Source organism: Meles meles, chromosome 3 (assembly GCF_922984935.1).
Source record: "Meles meles chromosome 3, mMelMel3.1 paternal haplotype, whole genome shotgun sequence".
Taxonomy (NCBI): Eukaryota; Metazoa; Chordata; class Mammalia; order Carnivora; family Mustelidae; genus Meles; species Meles meles.
In genome coordinates this window covers 62,471,675-62,499,126 of record NC_060068.1, presented here as the reverse complement: position 1 = coordinate 62,499,126, position 27,452 = coordinate 62,471,675, and the positions used below count along the sequence as shown (strand labels likewise).

Below are 27,452 nucleotides of genomic sequence, written 5' to 3'. Positions count from 1 at the left end.
CTTTGGAAGAACACATACTATATGAATCAAATTAGTAGAAGAAAGAGAGTTTATTTATCTATTTATATATCTGTTTTGGTCTAGAAAAGACTACGGGTGGCTTAAAAGGGGATCCTAATAACTTTTTGAAAAATATTTAAGATCTTAAATATATTACTCTCCCCAAAAGTGGGCTGCTTCTAAGCTTGACTTAATATTTTGCATGTTTTCTCTTCGTTGTTTTGTAAACATATTTGCTTCTCCTTTTTGCAATCGACGTCTGATAGCTGATTTTTGCTGTTTCGTCAACTGACGTTTCACCTTCTGTTTCACCATTTCCTGGAAAGATTTCATGAGTTAGTATTACTGATAACTGACCACTTTGATAAGGAGTAAAATATTCAATAAAACAAAGATTTACATTGCTAATATTTTAAAAGATCTGTTAAGAGCATGAATTTCTTGAATTCCAAATACTGATAGTCCTATATGAACCAACAATAAAATAAACACAAACTAATGGTTACAAAATAGGAGAAATTAAATTATCAACAGAAAATACAGATTATAGCAAAAAGTAGTACACAATTCTTTGACTAAGAAATCTCCATATTGCCACCTAGTGTCCATCAGGAAAACTGAAACCAAAAAACGGAAAACCAAAAAACCCAAGATTAAAAACTGTTTCTCTGTGTTCAAGGTAAAAGTAGAAATGACGTTGCAGTAGAAAAGTACGTTTGAAAGCATTCACAACTGGTCAAAATGTATCCAAGAGTCTTTCTAACTTCAGGTGTAGGGATGACCTGATGGCAGCATTTACATGGAAAAGTCTTTATACAATTCCTGGGAAACGTAGAATAATTTCTCAATATAAATTCAAATGATTTCTTGTTAAGACTCAGGCTCCTAGTGTCACTTACAATATGAATAAAAAGTCTGAATATTCTGTTCCCAATAACCTTTTCTTCGTCTGAAGCACTACTGCCTGTTATTTAATTGTATATAACCTTGCATCATCCAACTTATTTCCTAAAAAAGAGATACTGCAAAGGTTGAAGCAAGAGTCTCTTTTTAATATGCCTCCCCTATGCTAGGCACAAAAAAGCATTTATTAAATATCTGTCAAGTTAAAAAATTAAAGTATAACAGGTAAAAATGGGCTAGAAAAATTAGTCTGCCTAATAATAGACTGTTTCTTGGGTTGTATATGTGTACTATAAAACTTTGGACCAGGTTAGTTAAGTGGAGACTTTGCATTATTTAACACAGTTAAGGACACTACACTCAATCAACAGGCTTTAACAAGTTATCCCTTTTAATTTTAGTCTTAATGATTCTCAATGGGAAGAAAGGCAAGAGAATAAAGGGTAGAAACAGATGGAAGAATCAGAATTCAAGTCCCTGCAGAAAACCCCATGAGATGTAGTCACCCAAACCAGTAAGGCAGGAGACTTAGAAGGAACTGGTATCCCGAAGTTTCAGAACTGAAAGCTGTAGGGCTGGCTGCAAGTTTAGAATAAGTGTGACTGGCCCCCAGGACTCTTCCATACCTTAGGAAGACTAGCAAACTATCATAACCTCCTCACCCCGACAGGAGACCAGAATCCTGAATTAGAAAAGCATCTTCTTAACTACAACAAGGACAAAACAGCAATACCTTCAGAATTCTGAAGGAAAATTATTCCCAAACCACAACTCAAACACTTAAGCTCCCAATCAAGTGTGAAAACAGGGTAAGACATTTTTAGTAATAAAAAGTACTGACCCTCCCATTCACTCATGTAATTACTGGAATCTGTACTGCCAAATAAAGAAGTACAGTAGGTAAGAGAAAGAGATGGAACAGGAAAGAAGGCAACCAATAAATAGGAAACTAAGAGTCCCAGGAAGACAATAGTAGAACACGAACCACATTTAAACTACAAGAGTTCACAGGGGTCTCTAGAATATTGCCAAGAAAGAAAAATCAATTTCTTTTCTAAATGTTCTGCTTTAATTTTCCCTTGGTTTTTCACTTTGATGAGATCATAGAATAATCATACCAAGAAGCTGAAGAAAATAAGGAGGTAACAGATTACTATGCATGCACCTACTCCTAATCCGGAATAATTTATGAATCCTACAAGGTTAATTTTTCATGTTAAAAAAGGGAGAGAAAAATCTCGCTTACTACATATTTTTTAAAATGAAGAAACAAAATAAAATACTTGTGTATTATTAGAGTACATTAAAAAATTAACAAAAATCATGCATTTTGTTGATTCCATTGTTTGTTTTGTTATTGTTGGCCATATATATTTATTAAAAAGCTATATACCTTAATGTTTAATTAGAATTTGTTACATATTAGGGAGAACAGGGTTGACAGGTGGCAACTGCCAATAAACAGAGAACTATAAAAATATTTATATGAAGAAAACAGATCTTACAATTACAGTTTCAAAGAACACAGAGAAAATCTTTTACCAGACAGTGAAACAATAATCATCAAATTAAGAGAGGTAACAAAAGGGGTTACTGAGGCTGGGTGGCTCAGTCCTTAAGTGTCTGCCTTTAGCTCAGGTCATGATCCTAGGGTCTGGGATGGAGCCTGGCATCAAGTCCCGCATTCAGCTCCCCGCTCAGCAGGAGGCCTGCTTCTCCCTCTCGCACACCCCCTGCTTCTGTTCCCACTCTTGCTGTCTCTCTCCTTGTCAAATAAATAAATAAAATCTTAAAAAAAAAGAGCGCGAGAGAGGTAACAAAAATTGTTTTCTCCTGACCTTTTAACAAAGACCTCAAGGAAAACAGTGTGACCAAATTTCCAAAAGAAAGAAGAATTAAGATGATCAATTTGTTTCCAATGACTACAGGGAAACTTTTTGATCAAACTAGGCTTAAGAGTTCTTTTTTCTCTTTAGAAGGCAAATTTGTATTTTATAATGCAATTCATTCTGGTTTGACCCCATTTTAACCTTTAAGTTCCTGTTAGCTATAAGGGAAATGGGATAAAGTCAAAACAATCTAAAGATAATGTTAGTGTCATCATTTTTGTATACAGGAGACAGTATAACTTAGAATTTAAGAAAGTAGCATTAAGAGTATGAGAAATTCTTTTCTTTTTTAAGAGATTTATTTATTTACTTGAAAGAGAGAGAGGAGGGGTAGAGAGAGTGGGAGAGCCTTAAACATAAGACTGAGTAAGAGCCTGACTGGGGCCTGGGACTTGATCTCAGGACTCAGATCAACACCTGAGCTGAAACCAAAGGTCAGACACTCAACTGATGGTGCCACTCCGGCACCCCTAAAAAAGTGTGAGAATTCTTAATAAATACAGGTTGCTAACACTTAAAGGAAGACTTTTGTTTTTTAATATAATTAATAGATGTTTCAAAAATTCCATAGATTTAAATTTTACATCCAGAATATCAGGTAAATTATAAGGCCAACAATAAAGAGTAAATATATTTATATGTATATATATAAAATATATATTTTGCATAAAAAAAATCAATACATTTACAGAATTACACACTTTTATTTTAGGCTGACAAGCTCTAAATGTTCCTATCAAGTAAAGTTCTTATAACCATTAAAAGTGTGCTATATTATAAAATATAGAATGTCATTTTTAGCTTATCTTTTTTTTTTTTTTAAAGATTTTATTTATTTGACAGAGATCACAAGTAGGCAGAGCGGCAGGCAGAGAGAGAGGAGGAAGCAGGCTCCCTGCTAAGCAGAGAGCCCAATGCGGAGCTCGATCCCAGGACCCGAGGATCATGACCTGAGCTGAAGACAGAGGCTTTAACCCACTGAGCCACCCAGGTGCCCCTAGGCTTGTCTTTGATAATTCTGATTTAATTTTGTAAATATCTCGTATTATATCCATAGGACATACATTTTAACTTCCTGGCAAAATATATGAACTTGGAAATCAGAAGTTCTGTAAAAACAAAGTTCTTTTATTTTGAGTTCACATTCCACATAATTTTATTTTCCCCTTTCTAACTTCTAAACTGATTTTCTTTTGTTCATTTTAAGTTATCATTAAAAACTGGTTTCAGTGGTATTTAACTTAATGCCTTTAAGCATTAGGAAAAACACCAACAATGTAATTTTCTTTCTTTCCCTAAAAATTGATTAAGGAGGGGTGCCTGAGTGGCTCAGTGGGTTAAAGCCTCTGCCTTCGGCTCAGGTCATGATCCCAGGGTCTGGGATCGAGCTCCGCATCAGGCTCTCTGCTCATCAGGGAGCTTGTTTCCCCCTCTCTCTCTGCCAGCCTCTCTGACTATTTGTGATCTCTGTCTGTCAGATAAATAAATAAAATCTTAAAAAAAAATTTTGACTAAGGAAATAAACTTCCTACAGGGTACCCTGCAGAGAAGGATGGCAGGCAATAAAGCTCCTCAGAATCTGGACTATTTGTGTTTACTCTCCTGCACAGAAAGTGCCCCTTAAGAAATTGTTTTGAATGCAGCTGCTAAATGTGTAACAAAAAGTTAAGATACCCAACATTTTAAAATCACCTATTTTTCTCCTTCAAAATTCAAGAACTAGCTAGAGAAACTGGTGCATCTTTGCACTTCAGCTGCACTGCTGTCACTGGGTAACCCTGAGCAAAGTCATGTAACCAACTGGGCCTCAATTTCCTCATTATTAAACTGCAAAGACTGGACCATATATGAGTGTCTACAATCTGTCCATTAGGTTAGGTTATGACCTAATCAACATTTGGAAAATGCGAAATAGTTACCGGAGGAATTGTTGAACAGCTTAAAACACTGCCTGCAGAAGTAACACTCAGAGTTCTTGTTCTGCACTGTTTAATATCTTCTGTATTTTCTTCATCTCTAAAAAGAAAACCACAAATTATCCAGTTAATTTTTTATTTAATTATGGCAATTAACTTATATTATTCCTACATTATAATAAAACTTAAAAAACATACATGCCAGAAAGATCATTATATTTAAAATTTCTGTGTAGGTAAAACCATCCACAATTCAGCCCAATTTAACACTTCATTTTGCAGCATTCAAATAGTCATTATCAAAATTGCAAAATGGTAGAATGTTTCAGCCACCCAATTTGTTATCACATCCCCACAATTCATATCTTGCCCACTAATCATCTCCTTTTCTTTCACTGAACTTTATGCGTATCTGCCTCTTACACTGTAAATCCTTGTAACACTTTCCTGCCATCTCCTGAACAACTGAGGGCACAGAGTACTCTCGTAGTCTTCTCTGTTAAGGCAGAAAAATGATGGAAAATAACTTTTTACACATGCTCAAAGTTTTTATGTATACAAGGTATAAGAAACTCAGACAACATTAACCCCTAACAGTATTTTTCATCAAAATGTTATCTTGTTTCCATTCTGAATAATAAAAATTTTGCCCAACGTGTTCAAAGAGAACAAATTACTCCATACTAAAACTATTTAACCTATGTAGATTTTTTTCTATTACTTACTCAACCTCCTCAGCCACTGATTTTAATTTTTTAATTAAATTTTACAATTTTAATTTTAATTTAATTTTAATTAATTTAATTTTTAAATTAATTTTAATTCAATTTTTAAATTAATTTTAATTTAATTTTAATTAAATTGATTTTAATTTAATTTTACAAGCTTACTATTTATTGGTAATAGCCCTGAGATTCTGAATATGGTTATACAAAAAAGGCACAAAATTTGTGTTCTGCTTCACAATAAAACTAAAGATTAAGACAGCCTTAGGATATAAGCCTGAACATGTACTGAGAAATGCCTAATAAGTGTACTATTAATTTAATTTTGTCATTATTACTATTTTGAATAAAACTCCATTTCAGGATAAAGAAGATGTGGTATATATATACACACAATGGAATACTATGCAGCCATCAAAAGAAATGAAATCTTGCCATTTGCAACGACATGGATGGAACGAGAGGGTATTATGCTGAGTGAAATAAGTCAATCAGAGAAAGACAATTATCATACGATCTCCCTGATATGAGGAATTTGAAAGGCAGAGTGGTGGGTTTGGGGAGTAGGGAAGGATAAAATGAAACAAGATGGGATTGGGAGAGAAAACAAACCATAAGAGACTCTTAATCTCACAAAACAAACGGAGGGTTGCTGGAGGAAGGGGGTTGTGGAGAGGGTGGTTGGGTTATGGACATTGGGGAGGGTATGTGATATGGTGAGTGCTGTGAAGTGTGTAAGCCTGACGATTCACAGACCTGTAGCCCTGGAGCAAATAATACATTATATGTTAATAAAAATTATTTAAAAAAAAACTCCATTTCATTGAACTACAGTTATTTGATTCTGGATAAACTGTTCCAAGTCTAAATATTAAATTTTTTATATCTTTTGCTAGTGTTAATATTTGCAAGAAAAAAACTCTTACAAGAAAAATAACATAGTAACATTATATAATCTTAACTGTACATGAGCAAATAAGGATATAGGGTTCAAAGTACCAGAGAAAATTCATTATAAGTAGGTATTTTAGGAAGAGAGCACATTTACTGCATATTTATTGGACTACACATAAATCAAACACACATTAGATGTAAAATCACAAAAATATCTGAACATTTATCCATCTACAACTTGTTCTATTTATCAATATCAATTTGGGGAGCCTAGGTGGCTTGGTGGGTTAAATCTCTGCCTTCGGCTCAGGTCATGATCTCGGGATCCTGGATCGAGTCCTGTATTGGGCTCTCTGCTTGGCGGGCGGCCTGCTTCCCCCTCTCTCTCTGCCTGCCCCTCTGCCTACTTGTGATCTTGCTCTATCAAATAAATAAAATCTTAAAAAAAAAAAAGATCAACTTATCAACTGTTTGTAAATGATTCTTTTAATGTAATTGGTTTGCATTTTTAAGGCAGAACTGCTTAAAACTGACGTAATAGGTTGTAAAGGGAATGTGAATTTTAACAACAAAAGGTACTTGCTTTCATTATTTACACATAATGGGGAAAAATATAACTCTGCTACATCATTTGGGAAAAAAATAAACACACCCACTCATCTACCAGCCCTAAAGAAAGTATAGGTCTCCACATTAAAGTGTTAAAAAAAGCAAAACAAAACAAATCAATCCACAGACATCTATACCTGAAAGGCCTGATTTCTTTGTTTAATGATGACAAGGCAATCAGATGAGGGCATACATCTTCATACTCTTCATAGCCCATGCAGATTCCTCCTTGACCTGCTTTACCATTTTGCCTGGTGTCATTTTCAGTTTTGTTTTTCTCCTCAGAACACTCAGTTACAGAACTGTTGTCAACAACCTGCTCTTCTATTTCTTCTAAAGCTTGACTGAATTCAGGTATTTCAAAATTGTGTGCATCAGCACTCTCATCTGACAAATCATCTTCCTTTATTTGCTCAAGATCTCCAGATGATATGCAACAGCAGTCAGCTTTTTCATCTGTAGACTTTCGATCACTCTGATTTTCTAAACTATAAACCTTTGCTTTTTCTAACATCTCTTCATCAGAATGTGAGAATTCAGACTCGTCTTCTGTTTCAGTATTTTTATCATCTGGACCTACTGGATGAAGCAGATCATCATCTGCTTGCATTTCCTTTGTGTAGCCACTGGCAGAAACCTCTACATCAAGGGAGTCTTCCCTCCTAGGAAAAAAGAATGACTGCTTAAGTAATAGGAAAAAAAATGTACCTGACATGGGTATTTACTATTCTGACAAATTATAATCCTCAAATGAGTTTAGTAGTTTGTATGTTTTAAAGATTATTCTTTGCCTAAAATCTAATACTTAGTTAAGTATTCAAATGTAAAAGATACAGGCATATTGTCGTGTAAGAATAAAGTGACTATGGAAAGCAACAAATACTAGTACAAAGTATTAACTTCAGTTGATATTTATTTAATAAATTCACTTTCAAAAGGGGCTAAAGATTTCTTCTTTTAAGTTATGTCAATCATCCCAAATCAGAAAACAGTATATTAATTAAGTATATAAAATAAATGGGGAAATTTTGCTTTGAGAATTTATATATAATTATGTTCCATAAATCAATTAAATATAGCTTCTCTTCTGAACTAAGGAAAACATAAACCCCAATGAACACTTGACTTGCTTCCTTAAAAATGGGTTATTCACTATTAAGCTGCACTTTGTAGTAAAAGTTTGAGAATTTGTAAGAAACTAGGTATGTTCCTCCCCTAAATCCAGTAACATTGCCTTAGTAGACCAAAGGTAGGAGTTTTCTAGTTTTTAAGTTTCATTTATACATTAGACAGCAATGATACTCAACAATGATGATACTCCACAATTATAATGTGCTTACAGTCACTATTTGGAAATTTTTAAAAGAAACTAACTGTTAAAACTCTTAGAACTAAATAAATCAGGTTAAAGTTTTATCATTTTAAACAAAGCAGAGTACAAACCTGATATCACTAAAAGTTGGATAAAGCTCACTTTCATAGCTGAAACGTTTCATGAAGAAATCTCTAATGCATTTAACATCTCTGTCAAAATACCTGTAAAAGCAAGAATCATTTTTATATTGCCTGTGTTGCTCATGTTTTCCCTTATTAGTCAATGACAATACCCTTAATAACGACACTCTTAATCATCGTATGAAAAAGGAGTTACTCATGAGAAAAAAACAAAAGAAACAAATCAGTTGCCAGTGTGTTTGAAAAACTAAAAGCAGAGAAATGAACAGGAAATAAAAGCTGTCAAAGGCATTAAGTCCTCATAGTTAGAAAACTCAAGGTCTTCCCATACTGTAACAGACATACTAAGAGAAGATAAGATGTATATGAATCTCAGAAAAGAAGATTCTGGATCTGTGGTGTGGGGGTGGGTTTCCACTTTTCCTCTTTAATTTCCAGTCTGTCTGGTTATACTTCTCATCAGCTATACCAAGAGAACCTAGTCAACTGCAAAAGCTAAAGATAAAATAGAAAAAGTTTGGGGACTATTAATTACGTTATGTTTATATACCTTTATTATCTGTTAGCTAATTTGCAACAACAGCCAAGAGAGATAAATAATACTGTGGCTTATAAATAATGATCTGAAGACATGTTAATCTGGTCCAAGCATAGAAGGACCTGTGAATATCACGTTGCCTTTTAGGCCACTGTAAAGTAGTGAGAACAGGTTAAATTCTTTAGGTTCCTAGATAAGGGAGAATAAAGAAACAGGGTACTGTGGAATTGACTACCTGCTTGAATATTAATTAATTAATATTTTAGAAAAATATGAAGTCTGGAAACAGAAAGATAATGCCACTCTTCCTTCCTTTTAGGACACTAGGGGGAAAACCCTTAATTATTTTAAAATTATCTTTTTATATATGTCTATGCCTCATCTAACTAGATAAAATCTCAAAATCTTCAAAAGCAGAGAGAGGTGTTATTTATATTTTAATTATTTATTAATTTATATCTTAATTTCTGGTGCTTAGCACAACTTCTATACCCTAGTACTTGCCCATTAAATATCAAGTTAAATCACACTGTTTCCCTATGGAATAATGCAGCCTACATTTCAAATGCCATGATTTGTCATCATTTCCTTCTCTAATTCTGCTGGTTCTTGGATGTTCCTTCATTGTGACTATGTTACCCCATATAATAAAAATGGTGATTAGTCATCATCCAAAAATATTTTAACCACCCAAGCACCTAACAATCTATTAGTAATTGTTTGGTTGGGAATACTCTTTAAGTTTATATTTAATGGACATTTCTTTTTCTAGAATAAGTATAGACATTTTCTAATGAAGATTAGGAGGAAGGAAATCTTGACTGAACACAAACTGGTTTGAACTCCTACTTTCCAAGAATTCATTATCTCTATTATCTAAGTGATAGCAGTTGTTATCTTCAGGAATAAAGAGAAGTTTCTCATATTGTAACTTGGAACAGGAGGAGAAAAAATATTCAACTGTAACTTGATTACCATCAGTTTCATCATAAAATACAAGGGAAAATATTCTGTCATATTTCACAACTTGACTAGCTTATATGTTAAGTAATGTGAGGAATGAGATTATCACAGTATATAAAGTGATTCTGTCCTGTGTCAGGGATGAGGTTTTACATGAATTCTTTCCTAATAATAAAATAAAAACTAAAAAAGAGGAGAGATATTCTTGTTCTGGCAACCAAGTCCACTCCAAAATCACAATTTTTATTAAGACCATCATAATTATCAAATTATACTCGGTGAAACACTCTTGGAGGCAACCATGGAGCAGAGAAGACGAGATTCTACGGTTTCCTTCTCTCTGTCTCTACTTTTTCTGAGCAGGCCTGTTTCAAAAACTGGGCTTTCACCCAGAAGTATGAATAAAGGGTTCTTAGACTAAGGAAGTTTGACTTTCAAAAGTCTGTCAGATTACACAAGTAATTCAAATTCTTTTGATGGGTTATAAAGCGGCAGTTTCTTCAGATTTCCCATTTACAGTATATACTTAATGACTGCTGGTTTTAAAAACAGGATCAAAGTGCATTTTTTTCCCTTCTAAAACACTGAATAAGAAAGATTCTCTTATAGGGGGGATTATCCTAGTCTGACATCCTTTAATAAAAAACTAAATTTTAGGGTACCTGGATGGCTCAGTCAGTTAAGTGTCCGACTCTTGATTTTAGCTCAGGTCATGATCTCAGGGTCCTGGGATTGAGCCCCATGTCCGGTTCTGTGCTTAGCAGGGAATCTGCTCTAGGATTGTCTCCCTCTCCCTCTGCCCCTCCCTCCATGCATGCATGCTCTCTCAAATAAATAAATCTTAAAGACCATTAATATCAGCTGTTTCAAACCAGTTACTGACCCAAATGAGAGTATTACAATGTTGAAAAATTAAGAAAAAAATTATTACATCACACATAAACACACCCATATCCAGAATCAGTTTTGGCATATACCATTCAGCATTGGGATGAGAAGTTGAAACCATCTGTGGAAAGTCAATCATGGTGATGTGGTCATCTTTATCCAAAATGAGATTAAATTCATTAAAATCTCCATGAATTAGTCCATGATTTGCAAGTTTGACGATCAGTTCCATAGCTTCATCATATACTGATGCAGGATCTTCAACATGGTGTATCTGACATCTGAAAGTATGAAAATAGGTTATTTGTATTCATTTACGATTTTCATGAAAGCAAGCACATATGTGTATTAATATTTCCATTCTTTAATTCCCTAACTTTTTCTTCATTTCTATCAGCATACAGATATAACAGCTATTTTTTTTTTTTTAAAAAGAAGCCATGACTGCCTCAATTCTGTTATCTTCTGTCCACTACAGACTTTCTCTGATAATTAGAGCCAAACTTCTCCTCAGTTCTTCCCTCCCATTCTAATGAACTGATTTTAAACATTTTCATCCACCTTGTTCCAAAGAAATAAGTCTGGTCAAAGCTCAAATGACTTCCATGTTGCTAAGTCCAGTAGTCATTATTTGGTCTGTCAGTTAAACTCTTCACCCTTGTTGAAATACTTCCTTCACTTTACCCTTGGTATATCAACTCTTCAGGCTATCCTCTTTCCATATTTATTAGTCTTAGTCTTTTTTTTTTTGACTAGTACTTCATCTTTCTTTCACTTTTAAATTTTGGCATTTCTCAAAGGTTATTGTTAGGAGCTTTTATTTACAATCATTTTTGGTGATCTCATTCAGGCTCATGGCTTTAAACACTATATATATACTGACCTCAATCTAGACTTCTCTGAACTCTTAAGGCTTCTCAAACTTAACATCTCAGTTCCACACTGAACCTCTGATTCTAATTTACCCTCTAACTCCAAGCTGCTCTTTCTATAATCTTTCCCATTTCTGTAAATGAAAACTTTGTACCTCCAATTAATTTTTTATTCAGGCCCAAATCCTTGGTATTACCCTTGACATTCCTCTTCCTTCATATCAATATCCAATCCCAAATAAATGATGTTGTCTCTACCCAAAAAATATATCCAAAATCTGACCACTTTTTATCCCTTAAAAGCTACAACTCTGATCTAAACAACCATTATCTCTTGCCTGGATTATTACAATAATCACCTAATTTGTCTTCCTAATTCTGTCCTTATCTCATTTCAGTCTATTCTCAAAACAAAAGCCACAGTAATCCTATTAAAAGTCACACCATGTCTCTTCTCCAAAATCCTCCATAGCTTCTTCCTATCCCAATCGAAATAAAAAAGCCCTTGTCCTAACTATTGCTACATTGGCAATGACACTGCAATATATAAATGTATGAAATCAAAATGTTACACAGTTTATATATATCAAATATATTAAAAAAGAAATTAAAAATTCCTAGCAATGGCCTTTAAAGCCTAAATGATCTAGTTCCCAGCAGCCTCTTTGATCTTATCACTTGTATTCTCTGCCCTTACTCACTTAAGTCCAGCCACACCCGCCTCTCAACTGGTCCCTGAACATTTAGGCATGTTCCTATCCCAGGATTTATGTAGTTGCTGTCCCCTCTCTCTGGATCTCTTAGATAGCTGTATGGTTTTCTCTCATTTCTTTAGGACTGTGCTCAAAAAACACGTTATCAATGAGACTCTTCCTGCCCACTTATGTGAAAATAGCAGTTTCCTCCACCTACATCAATACTTTATGTCCCCCTTACCTGCTTTATTTTTATCCACTGCATTTTCTACCATCTGATAATCATACATTTCCTTATTTTTTTTTATTTATTTTCAGCGTAACAGTATTCATTGTTTTTGCACCACACCCAGTGCTCCATGTAATACATGCCCTTTCTATTACCCACCACCTGCTTCCCCAACCTCCCATCCCCCGCGCCTTCAAAACCCTCAGGTTGTTTTTCAGAGTCCATAGTCTCTCATGGCTCATCTTCCCTTCCAATTTCCCTCAACTCCCTTCTCCTCTCCATCTCCCCATGTCCTCCATGTTTTTTGTTATGCTCCACAAATAAGTGAAACCATATGATACTTGACTCTCTCTGCTTGACTTATTTCGCTTAGCATAATCTCTTCCAGTCCCATCCATGTTGCTACAAAAGTTGGGTATTCATCCTTTCTGATGGAGGCATAATACTCCATCATGTATATGTACCACATCTTCCTTATCCATTCGTCCATTGAAGGGCATCTTGGTTCTTTCCACAGTTTGGCGACCGTGGCCATTGCTGCTATAAACATTGGGGTACAGATGGCTCTTCTTTTCACTACATCTGTATCTTTGGGGTAAATACCCAGCAGTGCAATTGCAGGGTCATAGGGAAGCTCTATTTTTAATTTCTTGAGGAATCTCCACACTGTTCTCCAAAGTGGCTGCACCAACTTGCATTCCCACCAATAGTGTAAGAGGGTTCCCCTTTCTCCACAACATCTCCAACACATGTTGTTTCCCGTCTTGCTAATTTTGGCCATTCTAACTGGTGAAAGGTGATATCTCAATGTGGTTTTAATTTGAATCTCCCTGAGGCTAGTGATGATGAGCATTTTTTCATGTGTCTGATAGCCATTTGTATGTCTTCATTGGAGAAGTGTCTGTTCGTATCTTCTGACCATTTTTTGATATGATTATCTGTTTTGTGTGTGTTGAGTTTGAGGAGTTCTTTATAAATCCCGGATATCAACCTTTCATACATTTCCTTATTTAGCTATTTATTGCATGTCTCCTGCCAACAGAATATAAGCTCTATGAAGGCAGAGATTTTGTTTTGTTCACTGCTGAGCCTTGGTATATCCTAGAAGAGTGCTTGGTATACACTAGATTGTTAATAAATACTTGTTGAACGAATCACAGAGATTACAAAATCCATAACATAAGAAAAAAACTGAATTTTTAATTTGCATGAGACTACAGCTTTCTATTAATTTTTTATCTCTATTAAATATTCCACTTAATTAAAAATACACATTTTGAAAACTAAACCTTACATTTATTTATTAGGATCCATAGTTTCCAGAATAATAAATACTTACAGAGGATAGCCATTTATGAGTTCCATGACCACTGCATGGCGATTATAATCAATTGGTTTTGGGACTGGGAACTTCCTGTCATACAATGCCTGAAACATAGCAAAACAGGTATAAACTAATGAAGACGTCATTAATTTTTAGGGAAAAATAGAAGCAAACGTACTGGCTCACAACCAGAAGAAAAAACACAGAAGTCTTTACAAAATTACAGTTAACACATGCTTATTTATATATGGCTTATTCACAGCAAAAATGAACTATACATAAAACAAAATTTTAAACCAGTTTACTTAGTTCACTTTTTCACCAATCATTAATTTACTGAACATTTACTGAATATTATACATGGTGTTAGGGTTACAAAAATGAATGTTAAAAAGTCTGTCCCCAAGAAGCCTACAGTCTCTTAGGATATGTCTTCTTATTTTGTTAAATTTCTGTCACTAATTGGGAGTGTACTTAAAAATTTACGTGGAGGGTGCCTGGGGGCCTCAATTGGTTAGGTGTCTGCCTTTGGCTCAGTTTGTGATCTCAGAGTCCTGGGATTGAATCCCATATCGGGCTTGCCTCTGCTTGGTGGGGAGTCTGTTTCTCCCTTTCATTCTCCCTTTGTACTCTCTCTCAAATAAATAAATGAAATCTTTAAAAACCCACATGGAAATAAGTTGTAATTGGGAAATTTATGCCCTCTACAATTTGGAATGCTACTATTTTAATGTAGGCCTTTGTTACTTACACCTATGTGCTCCAACAGTGGTTCTAGCTTTTGCCACGATATCTAACCTTTATTCTGTGTACCAATACCAAACTTAAATAGTTATGTCAATGTTCTACTTAAGAAAACCTACAATGTTGTAAGTATTGATTTCAGTCTGGAAAACTTTTCCTGGTTTTCAAAACTCTCTTTAATCTACTTATCCAGTCCTAGTTTTTCCAGTACTCTTTTTAATAAGCACTCTGGAGTACACACAGGGCTTACATCCATATTCATGTCTTTGCCCATAGTGGCTCCTCTGCAAAGTACACTGTCTTACTATCTTCTCCTTAGAGACAAATTATATGCATGCTTCATGACTCTACTCAACTCCTACTCGTTTTATGAAACCTCCTTTATCAACTCTTCTAGTCTACAGAAGTTTCTCTAAATATAAGATGTAACTTAATTTTTATACTATTCTATATATATATATATATATATATATGTTGTGTTCCCAATTTTAAGACACTGACTGCATTACTTATTTCTTTGGTATACACACCTTCATCCCACTGTATGCCAGCTACTTAATACAGTGGTAGGCATGCAACTGATATTCAATATATTATCTATTAACAGGGTTAGTTTTAGAAAGCTGTTTACTTCCTACCTTTTTTGTGAGAGGAACTGAATTACTTCCCATTTCCCAAAGGTTTTTGCTTGTTTGGCTTTAAATAATTTTTTTTTTCTCCCAATGCAAGTACTTTTGAACATGCCTTGGCAGCTCAATAGCATATAATAACCTTAACTATTGTCATAGTGGTCTAGCCCTTGCACTATGGCTTAATCCTTTAAGGTATCGCCTAATCTTATTTTACACTCTTGGAATAAATTTAAGAAGCATATTTATGCACAACCTGGTTCTATTCTAGTACCTTCATATAAACATCTGAGAAAACACCTAGTACAGTTTTGGGAAGATCTGTAACAATCCCTACCAAACTGCCTACTTACTGATTGTTTATCATTGGTTACAAACCATTACTTTAAGACAAGAAACATCTATCATGTATGTTATCAGCATCACTTACATTGTCTTGAGAATTCTCCCATGATTACTAAAAATTTAAGCACATGAATTAAAATAACCTACTCAAAGAACACTCCTAAGAGTTTCATATACTGGTCATAAACTAGAGTGACTCCTTTTTTTTTTTTTTTTAAATGTATGTACGTATGTATGTATTTTTAGTAATCTCTATACCTAACATGGGACTCAAACTCACAACCCTGAGATCAAGAGTTGCATGCTCTTTCAACTTAGCCAGACTGGTGCCCCTAGAGTGATTTTTAATAAATCAAAATTTTAAAAAGTTAAGATAAGTAGTAATAAAGAAACACTATTATTTTGGAGAATAATAACAATATGATACTATTTTCTGCTTAATTAAATGTTGTTGAAGATATTTAATTTGGTTATTAAAGATATTTAACAAATCTTGGGGCATTTGGGTGGCTCAGTCGGTTAAGCATCTGCCTTCAGATCAGGTCATCATCCCAGGTTCCTAGGATTGAGCCCCATGTCAGGCTCTCCGCTCAATGGGAGTCTACTTCTCCCTCTCCCTCTCCCTTTGCCAGTCCCCCTGCTTGTGTTCTCTCACTCTATCTCTCTCAAATAAATAAAATCTTAAAAAAACAAAAGATATTTAACAAATCTATCTTGAACTTAATTTTGAAGGTGAAAGGTTAAAGGCTGAAGATTTTTACCATTCCTAATATGCATGCATATTTGTAAATCGACATTTCTTTTCTATTGCATGAAGGAAAAATACTAGTCAACTTACCTGAGACACTAAGGTTTCTACAGATAACTACTATAGTAATTCCCTGGGACTTTCAATTAGAGACAAACGTATGCATATTTATGTATACTGAATAGATATACATTCACACAAACATCTGTGAGGCAATTACATCATTAATTATTAAGGTTATTTGTTAATATTATAGAAAATTATATTACAAGATAATACTTTATTAATATTGTTGAACACATTTTGCCTTGATTTGCATTAGTAACAATGAAAAGTGCCTTCACATTGGAAAAAAAAAAGTCACCAGAAAAGCAAATAACAGAAAAAAGCAATAATTAAAAGTAAGTGAAAGAATTGGGACTGGGGGTAGAGAGATGTAGGGGCAGCAGGCTGATAACTGTCACTACATCTTTTCAACTACATGTATTATTTGGTTAAGAAATATAAAATTTTTTACCAAATACCTTCATATAGGCAAATTCTTTCATGGCAGAGAGACGAGATAAATAAAGCCAAGACATGTTATGCCTGTGTTTATGATAATCACGTTTGTTTTTCAGATTTCGAAAGGAGGTTCTTCCCAATCTGTGAAGCTTTAATGCAAATTGCTGCCCCTCTTCATTTGCAACAATGTAAATATCTAGAGCCAAGATTTAGAAAAGACCATTATTATACTATCATTCCAAAAAGTTCATTTGTATCAAACTTTGATTTGCATCAAATTTTCTTTCCCAATAACCAGGAATATTTACTACTCAGCAAAATTATTTCTCTTAAATACAATACAAAATAAGATGACATGTATTAATATCTGATACAAAAGAAAAGAGATGAGGTGTGTCAAAGGCTACTGCTCCCAAAGATGCTCAATACTCAGTTCAATTTAGTGGCAAAATCTCATTGTCCCTTAGTGTCCTACATATATGAGAAGTGATTTAATACCTTTTTTCAACAATATGAAGCTCAATCCTTCAACTGCTTCAATGAATAATATTCAATTGTTAGAATATAATCTTGGAGGGGTGCCTAGGTGGCTCAGTCAGTTAGGTGTCAGCCTTTAGCTCAGGTCGTGATTCCTAGGGTCCTGGGATTGAGCCCTGCATTGGACTCCCTACTTGGTGGAGAGCCTGTTACTCCTTCTCCCTTTGCTGCTCCCCCTGCTTGTGCTCTCTGTTAAATAAATAAATAAAAATCTTAAAAAAAAAAAAAAAAAAAATATATATATATATATATAAAATCCTATAGTAATCAGAATGGAGATCTTCCCATAAGTATTGTAATTATCAAAAAATAGTTGCTATTTGAAATCCTGATATTTAAAACACATCCTAATTATTCATGAGAAATTTTAATTATCACACATCAAGAAACTATCTTTCACATTGGCAGGATTATAAATTAGTGTAAACTTCTGAAGGGAAATTTGTTACTACAAGTTTCAAGTTTTAAATGTACATAACCTTTGCTCTAATAATTCAATTTCTAAGACTGTATTTATGAATTTATTTGCACATTTGCATAGAGATATGTGCACAAGGATGTCTACCACGTCATTACTTACAAAAGACAAGATGAAGTAACATAAATGCCCTAACAACTGGGATTGGTAAATCAATTACTGATTTACTAGGTAAACTCTGCAACTATGAAAAAGACCCATCTGTTAACATGAAATGATATCAGAAATGCATCAAGAAGCAACTGGCTGGCTCAGTCAGTAGAGCATAGGACTCTTGATATTGGGGTTGTAAGTTGGAGCCCCAGGTTGGGTGTAGAGATTACTCAAAAATTATATATATATATATATATAAAAGCATCAAGTGGAAAAAATCTAGGTGTAAAATAGTTAAGTAATATTTGGTTTCACCTGTGATTAAAAAGATATGTGAATGCATATCCATATATTGTCAGTACCTTATGTACTAGTATTAACAAAATATATCTAGAAGGTTATATAAGATATTAGTCAAGAGTAACAACTATGGGAAGTAATAACAACAGATTGAGACCTGGGTTAGGAGTAAGATTTATTTTTTTTGTACTTTCTTTTGTACTATTTATCATTTCCATGTAGTGAAGTTCTTAAATAAAAGAGGCAGCATATCTAAGAAAAGATGTTCATTACCTCATTTTATATATTTCACATAATAAATTTCACACACACACACACTCACACACAGAGTGTTATAAACATAACAGTGCTAAATAGCACTCCTGCAATACTTATTTGCTCAATGCTATTTTAGAATGCTTTTTTCTGTGTTTTACAAATATCTACGTTTACCATATTTCTATGATGAAAAATGTGCTGTGGCTTTTAAATATTCACTGTCTTCTAATACTCCTTTGTGTTACACATTTTAACTATTACAAATATCCATTTACCATATATAAAACAGAAGCAAAAAAAATATTTGCCAAAGATCTCTCATTAGGAGAAAATTAATTCCTGCTATAACTGAATTTTCAGTGACAGACTTATGAAAAACAATAACCTAACCTAAGGGTAATTTCATCATCTATATTGTTTCCAACCAACTTTTCAATTCACTGCTCAGTTGGAAAAAATGGAAAAATTAAAAGATCATGCTTTCTCAGGGGGAAATATAAATAGAAACGAGAGCGAAGAAAATGAGTTCAGTAGTACTGTTAGCACTTACCAGATTCTTTGCCAACACCCATCTGGTTTCCAACAGACTCAACTACCTGTCTAGAAGAAAGTGTTTTCAAAGCTAGGTAATCATAGCCTGCATTTGTCAATCGGTAGCCCTGGACAGCTAGACAAAATAAAACAAAAAAGACTGTATGTTACTTACATTGTACAATCAAGTCACATTAGTTCAAGTCATGAGAACAATTTAAACATAAGAAATCTTAGTTGGAATGATTAGCTTACCCAGTCTTTAATAGAGTGTGGCATTTCTTCCTATAATTTGCATTTTTTTCTCTAGAGCAGTGTTACTCAAAGTGTGACTCACAAACTGAGACCAGTCTCTAAATATTTGTTACCAGTCTGTGATAAGACACAGAAACTGAAATGAAGTGGTTACCTTAAGAAATTTTTATATCACTTAGACCAAGTTATTTTGTCTTCAACTCTAGTAAGGAATTTGTGCCTCTATTTTATCAGTTTTTAAATTTTACTTTTCTAGTAATTACTTTTTTTTTTTTTCAAAGATTTTATTTATTTCTTTGACAGACAGAGATTTCAAGTAGGCAGGGAGGCAGGCAGAGAGAGAGAGGAGGAAGCAGGCTCCCTGCTGAGCAGAGAGCCCGATGCGGGGCTCGATCCCAAGACCCTGGGATCATGACCTGAGCTGAAGGCAGAGGCTTTAACCCACTGAGCCACCCAGGCGCCCCAGTAATTACTTTTTTATTGTTACTTTACTAAAATATGGATGCATGATAGGTTGAAAAAAAGAAACAACCCTCATTGCAGATGGTCTGAGAATTAATGCTTTAGAGTAGTGCAGTACAATGTATTTGCCTAAGATAGTGGCATTAATTCTCTCCTACTTGCTCTTCTGCCAATTAGAACTTGTTAATCTCCTAACAGGAGATGGAGGCCATTTCTCTACTCTCTTTGATCTGGGTGGACCCTGTGAAGGCTCTAATAGAATATGGTAAACGTATGCCACTTTCAGGTCTACAAAGAGTACTTTGCTGGTTTGGCAACTTTCACTTTCCACCTTTTGAAACACCTGCTCTGGGGGAACCCAGATACATGTAAAATCACAAATGGTGTCATAAATACTTACTTTTGGTACGCTCCCAAGCTATGAGTTTATGTTTCACTAATTCTCTTAAAACTTTATTACAGCCACCATGTTTAAGGCTGGCTATAGAAGCAACTAAACTGCATGGAACTATTTCATGGTTCTTCATGCCCATTTCAACCTGAAATTAAAGGAATTATATGTAATCATAATCAACATAGAGCTGTTGTCTACCAAAACTTTGCTAAGTAATTAACTTCTTCAAATTTCTCTAACCATGCACTTACCCAGCCAACTCTGAGATGTAATTCTAGAAATATTTCTAATCACAATCTGATTATATAATCACAGATATTCATATTCTGCCTCTCTACTAAACTCTAAGAGTAAAAATTGCAAGTACTTAACAGTTACTGATGTGGCAAATACTAAGCTATTTATTGACATCTAAATATTTATCTTCAAAAACTATACGTATTTCAGATATTCATTGAGAAGTTATTTACTACGAAAGTATCATATGCAGCCATGGTGGAAGATTTAAAAATATATAAAAATAATCCCTACCCCTGGAGAATTTATTATCTGATTGTGGAAATAAGAACCTAGACATCTAACTTTATTAGAAGAAAAGAAACGGGCAGAGCTAAAAAAGAAGTAGCTCAGGGCTGAACAAAAATAATTCCAGCTGAGGGATCAGTTTCAAAGAAGCGGCACTTGAGATTGACTTTCAGATGCAGGAAAACCAAAAAAACACACAATATCAGAATATCAGAGAAAGACAAAAGATTTGGACATGACACACAGGCAAGAAAATACAAAGCACAGCAACAGCTAGGATAGTGCTACCTCAGATACGAAGGCAAACAGAATTTGTGAAAAGGCACTTGAAAATGCTTTTGAGAAAGGTATGGAAGGCCTTGAAATGTAGATCAAGGAGTTTTAGATTTCTTGTTGAGGAAAACTGAAAACCCCTGAAGGTGTTTACACAAGGCAGATACATGAACAGAGATGTTCTAAGGACATTAATCACAACTCAAAGTTCTGGAAGGTCTTTCAAACGAAGATGTTTAAGGTAATTTGGAAAGATGTACCTATACTCAGTAATGAAGTCATAATTAAAGGGTAAAATTGTCAGTTATTTGATAGAGGTGACAGATAAAGCTGTAAAGTGGATAGGATAATCAAACAAGGGATAATGGAAGACAAAGGAGGGCTGAGGGACAGAATTTGGGGGAAGTTCACATTAAAAGGTAAGGGCAGGGGGCGCCTGGGTGGCTCAGTGGGTTGAGCTGCTGCCTTCGGCTCGGGTCATGATCTCAGGATCCTGGGATCGAGTCCCGCATCGGGCTCTCTGCTCAGCAGAGAGCCTGCTTCCCTCTCTCTCTCTTCCTGCCTCTGTCTACTTGTGATTTCTCTCTGTCGAATAAATAAATAAAATCTTTAAAAAAAAAAAAAAAAAGGTAAGGGCAGCCAGTCAAAGTATGATTATTGATGTAGGAGTGCCTGAGAAGTAAAGAAAGAGTCAAGGAAAGATGGATGCTGATATCAAGGATGGTTAAGACTCAACAGAGACCGAAATATATTTAACAAGTAGGTCATTTATTGGTGAGCTTCAAAAAAGAAGTTAAATATTGCAGAGATAAAGACTTGGAAGATAAAACTGGAACTGTTATGATGTCCCAACCAAAATCTCACACCTTAACTCATTCCCTTGTTAGCCTCTAATACTTTTTTTTTTTTTAAGATTTTATTTATTTATTTGACAGCGATCACAAGTAGGCAGAGAGGCAGGCAGAGAGAGAGGGGGAAGCAGGCTTCCTGCTGAGCAGAGAGCCTGATGCGGGGCTCGAACCCAGGACTCTGAGATTATGACCTGAGCCAAAGGCAGAGGCCCAACCCACTGAGCCACCAGGGCGCCCCTAACCTCTAATACTCTTTCTTGGCTCCCCTGTTTCTGTCCCACAGTAGGAATAAATCAATGTGGTGAGGAAACAGAGAAGGAAGGTATCTTTCAGAAGTGACAGTAGGTGTTTAGAGAAAGTGAAGATGAATTGAGTGCCTTCTAAATTTCATACTGAATTTGAATTTGATATTTTAAGTATTGCCTATTTATGCAAAAGATAACAGCTTCTAAAAAATTCATTGTTTTATTCTTGAGATGCCTAATCTACATGTTGTTGATCTTTGTGCCGTAAGGCTACCACTATTAAAATGTTTTTGTCACTTCCCCGCTTAAAACCTTCCGTGGCTCCCCTATATTTAGAATATATTCCAAATTCTTTACCAAGCCTGCAAGGCTCTATAGCACATGATCTGTCTCACCTTGTCCAATTTCATCTCCAACCAGTCAACCTCTTGCTCACTATGCTCCAGCCACACTGGCCTTTCCATTCTTCAAAAACTGTTTCTAGTTCAGCTTTTCACTTAGTATAGCTGTTTCCAAGGTCACTGGATTACCTCCTTCTCACTCCGCTCCTATTTCCCCCTCTCCCCTGCCAGTCTTTCTTTAATTTGGCAAATATTTATTCAATACCTACCAAATGACTGGAACTTTTTCAAAAGGCCTTAGCACTTTGGCTACAACACTTAACAGACAAGATTCTTTCACTCTGGCAATCTTCTCTGACTACACCATTTAAAGATGGCATTCATGCTCCCCAGACCAAAAGGTGCAAATAGTTTCTATTGTATTCTCCTCTTTATCACCTTCACAACTTATTATCAGATGCTGTCTTCCTCATTTATTTACTCATTTACTCGATGATCTGTTACCCTCGTCTTGTACCCCAAAATTGTTACTAAAACCCAGACAAGTAAGTGTTGACAGAATGAAATCGAATAAAAGCTATGTGAGGGAATCTGTGAGTGAGGAACTCAGTGCTATCAATTCTCAGGAGTCTTCTTCAACTCTTCTCGGGGCGGGGAGGGGGGTGTCGGAGGCCCAGGGTCAGAGAAGCGTTCCAGGCCACTGAGATGCCAGTGTAGCTCTGGAGCACAAGTCGGGGAGCAGAAAAAGATGGAAATGATTAAAAGAGAGGACTTTGCTCAGTCTGGGGAAAGACAAAAGCTTCCGAACAACGGCTTTGAGAATCTGACCGTCGGGGTCCTCTCTTCCTCATTCCCAGCCTGAGTCTCCTTAGAGGGCCTATAGCGCACGCAGCTCTCAGCCGAGTCGCAGAAGAGAAGAACGCGCGGTGGGAAAGGACTGGGGGCAGGGAGAAACAGCGAACTTCTTACCGCGGTCAGGACCCTGAAGTCATCCCGGCTCATGTAACGTAACTTGGCCACATTCACTTTCCCCATGGCGGCCTGAGACCAAGCCAGAAACTCCTTCACTACAGCTGGAAAGCACAAGGTAAGCGTGTATACCGACCTCTCCGGCGCCTCACAGCCGACGGGTGGCTTGCGCGTGCGCTGCTCCTCCCGGCAGGTCCTTGTTAATAAATAGAAGAACTTTTTTTGTCTGGCTTGGGAAAATCAAAGTCTGGGTTTATGATGCAAGTAGCATGGAACAACGCAGAATTTTTTTTTGTAAGGGGATTTTTGTCATGTCAGTGAACTGACTTTGAGTGTCTATGACAAGTCATTTAGTTTTTCATATCTGTCAGGACTGGCTGCGTAAAGGACGCGATCCGCCTGTGAGAGCAGAACCTTAACAACCGGGAGGAGCAAATTTCATCCCCAACCAGCAACTCCTACTTTAGGCAAAGTGAGTTCCAACAAGAGACGGGGGTGAAATGAACACATGAGCGTCCAGATACACAAGGCGATTAAAAATAAAGGGGCGTCTGGGTGGCTCGGTGGATTAAGCCTCTGCCTTTGGCTCAAGTCATGATCTCAGGGTCCTGGGATGGAGCCCCATGGGGGCTCTCTGCTCAGCAGGGACCCTGCTTCCCCCTCTCTCTTTGCCTGCCTTTCTGCCTACTTGTGATCTCTGTCAAATAAATAAATAAAATCTTAAAAAAATAAACAAAAACAGTAATCATGCAGCTAGTCCCTTCCCTAACAGCGCCTGTTTAGAAAAGAGGAAGGCATGGCTAAAGAGAATTCTCTCCGCTTCTTCAGTACCTAAAGCCAGACTCGGAATGCGCTTGCACCCCAGCGAGGCGGCGGGAAGGGCCGTGGCGGTGGGGGGTGTGGGGGCGTGGCGGCGGGAGGGGGCGTGGGCAGCGGTGTGAGGTTTTTGGCTCTGTGGAAAGCGTGCTGGCGTGGTTGCTTCTCCCGCGCGTTTCCAGAGAAAAGCCGGCGAGTTTGACGAGTTGGAAAAGATGTACGAGGGCTGTTTATCAAAGACCAAGCCATGATTTCAGAGCTTTAGGAGAGCTACCCACACTGAACCTGGAACTCCTCTCCACATCACAAAAATGGTAACTGGGGCACCCCTACAACAACTTGCTCCTCAGAGGGTGGACACCCTACCTTCCCTACAAAAGCAACAAGGGTAACAAAACTTGTGTGATAATGTTCGTGTTTCTGTCTTGTTTCATGAACTACGTCTTAAACCTTTAAAAGACAATTACCTGTTTTGGTACACCCCTCACACGTTGGGTGTGGGTACTACATATGGTCACGGAAGATGGTGGCCTCCTTCAGCCTTGACTTCACTTCCAGCGACTGCTGTTTAGCCTCTCTCTGGGTTGAGCCTCAAAACTTTAAGTGTAAACTTTGGAGTTCATTATTTACAGAGTCCATTTTTTCCTGCTGGGCTTCTACTGGCGGGTGGGCCCATATTCCAACTCTCCAAGGCCCCACTGAGTATCTTTCTTTGGCCAGAACCGTTAGCTTTATCATAAAACCTGACTGCAGTTCGCAGGCAAGCAATTGGACATGCCCTTTCTTTCCAAGTCAGAATAGTTAATACTCTGAAACCGTAGAATACAAGCAGCAGAACCATCTTCTATCCCCTTTACACTACAACCTTTGGTTTCTTTTTCACAATTGAATGCAGTAAGCCTTTGATTAACCATGCTTAACTATTGGAAACCTACACTGAGGAATTTTTCTTTCTGTACTTCACATAAGACATAAAATGAAAGGTTTTTTATGGAGCGAGAGTGAAATAGGAAACAAAAGTCATTTGGCTGTCAATTATTAATCCAGCATTCTAGCAGACATCGCTAATCTATTAAGGCACAAACCTTATGTTACTTATAAACTGTGCTCTAGAGAACCACTGCTAATTGATGGGATTTGGCTACAGTTGTTGTCCTGTTTCTGGAGCATTCCAGAATTGAGAATCACACTGAGCCCAAATCTCTTCTACTTTCAATATTTATGTATATTTTTAATACAATTATCTTAATCAGACCCTTGAAGAGTAAAAGTGATTCAGGTATTATTCAGTATCCTGATTTACTTTGTCCTACCATGCTTAGTAATGAAAATAAAAAAATACACAGTATTTTTTATTCACTCATTTACTGTTTATCAGAAATACATGCCAGATTTTTTTGCTTGGTCCTGGGGAAAGAAACCTAACCCTTGAGTCTTGAGGCAGAAGGAGATGAATAGAAAATAAGAGAATAATAGGACAGAAGTGTGCAAAGGATTTAGCATATATTATTACCTACTCCCAGACTCCCATCTCTCTCTCTCTCTCTCTCTCTTACACACACACACACACATTTTGTCCTCACAAGTTGCAAGAGGATCTTGACCATCTGTAGAGGGAAGTTCAAACTTCTTTTCTGAGGTTAAATTAAACTTCTTAGGCTGACATTCAGGATCTTCAATAATCTGTATCATTGCTTACTTTCAAATAACATATGCTCTTGCCTAATTGAACAACTTTTTTTTTTCTTACAGTTCAGTCAAGTACTGTTCCCTTGATTTTCTGTCTTACTGCCATTTTCCTTCATCTGTAATGCTTACCTTCCCATCTTTTTTTTTCCCCTTCTTTCTAGTCACCACATATCTAAGTCTTACCTACGGTTCATAAAACACTATTCATCCCATAACATTTTTCTTTATTATCCTTGTGTTATTTTCCTAGGGTTGCTGTAACAAATAACCACAAATTTGGTGGTTTAAAACCATAGAAATTTAGTCTTTTACAGTTCTGGCCCATGCTCCCTCCAGAGGCTCCAACGGACAATCAGTTTCTTTCCTCTTTCAGCTTCTATCAGCATTTGGTGACTACTGGCATTTCTTGGCTTGTGGTTGTATCACTCCAGCTCTGCCTCTGGAGTCACATTGCCTTCTCCATTTCTATGTGTGTCTCTCTCTTTTTTTGTCCTATAAAAATGCATGTCTTTGCATTTAGTAGCATGAGGATTGGACTGTAGTGGACACAGTGATATACCACCCCGCCGTCCCCCTCCAGGAATGAAGGACTTACTCCCTCTACCCCCAGCTCCTGGAAGGACTGCCAGCAGAAAATGCTGAGAAGTCAGCCTCCACTGGGATTGCGTAGGTTGATTGAACTACCTCACTGAAGGTCATACTCCTTTCTGGGTTTGCCTGGATCCAATGGCTGATTGACATAGACGTCTAAAGGCTCAAATTCTTTGCCAGCTCAGCATAACTCAGCATATTCCAAAGGATCATGGGATCTTTCAAACTCCTTGTAGAGTCAACTGCAACCTCCCTTGGTACTGCACTGTAGTTCAACCTCTTCTTTGTTTACTCCTTGTCTTTCCCCATTCTCCTCCAGGGGTTGATCGTAATTAATACCCCTAATACAGTACAGATCTGGTTCCTGAGGAACTCAACCTTTACCATTGCTTTCTTGGGCCCTCAGTGCAGTGTTAATAGGGCACTGCTATAAAAATAGGACAGGCAGGATAAGACAGCCAACTGAGGCTTAATTCTGCCACTAACTAGCTTTTTGATCTTAGGTACTCTCTTTAACTTTTCTTATTCATACAAGTTTTTATTTTGAATGCTTATTATACAACATATTTTGGTAAACAAAACTCAGTTCCTTTCCTCAAGTAGCTTATAGGTCTAATGATGCTTAGGTTGTTTATTTATATTATGAAAGGACTCAACTTGAATTGTGTTTCTAAACCTTTTGTTAATTTAAGTCTCCATCTCAAGCTCCATTATCTCCATTCCACTCAAGTTGAGAATCACTCTTTTCTGTATATCCCTAGGAACCAAGAATATTTGGTTAAGATTTATTTTATGAAAATAAGATTATTTTGCAAATAGAAAATTATGTAATGTGATAATAGATATGCCTTGCATCTCCCAAGCCTTAGTGATTTTGATAGCACCTAAGGAACTACTGGACAATCACTTTGAGTTCAGTCAGGACAGAAATCATATTTGTTATTTAAACATAGACGTTAATATTAAGACTCATG

The 27,452-nt window shown here is 36.2% G+C and overlaps 1 protein-coding gene across 2 annotated transcripts; it reads right to left on the bottom strand.

The window, feature by feature from the left end:
* Positions 1–31: 31 nt before the first annotated feature.
* On the bottom strand, positions 32–23,533 carry RIOK2 (RIO kinase 2). Of its 2 annotated transcripts, XM_046000837.1 has the most exons (10): positions 23,383–23,533; positions 20,185–20,323; positions 19,087–19,203; positions 16,891–17,066; positions 13,916–14,004; positions 10,870–11,061; positions 8,380–8,472; positions 7,074–7,598; positions 4,712–4,808; positions 32–318 (listed from the first exon to the last, which is right to left on the bottom strand). In XM_046000837.1, exons 1-10 carry the CDS (start codon positions 23,446–23,448, stop codon positions 154–156), a joined length of 1,659 nt encoding a protein of 552 aa, XP_045856793.1. In that variant the 5' UTR covers positions 23,449–23,533; the 3' UTR covers positions 32–153. The 2 variants fall into 2 exon arrangements, with proteins under 2 accessions (XP_045856793.1, XP_045856794.1); XM_046000838.1 differs by lacking the exon at positions 20,185–20,323 and having other exon boundaries at positions 23,383–23,532.
* Positions 23,534–27,452: the final 3,919 nt, after the last annotated feature.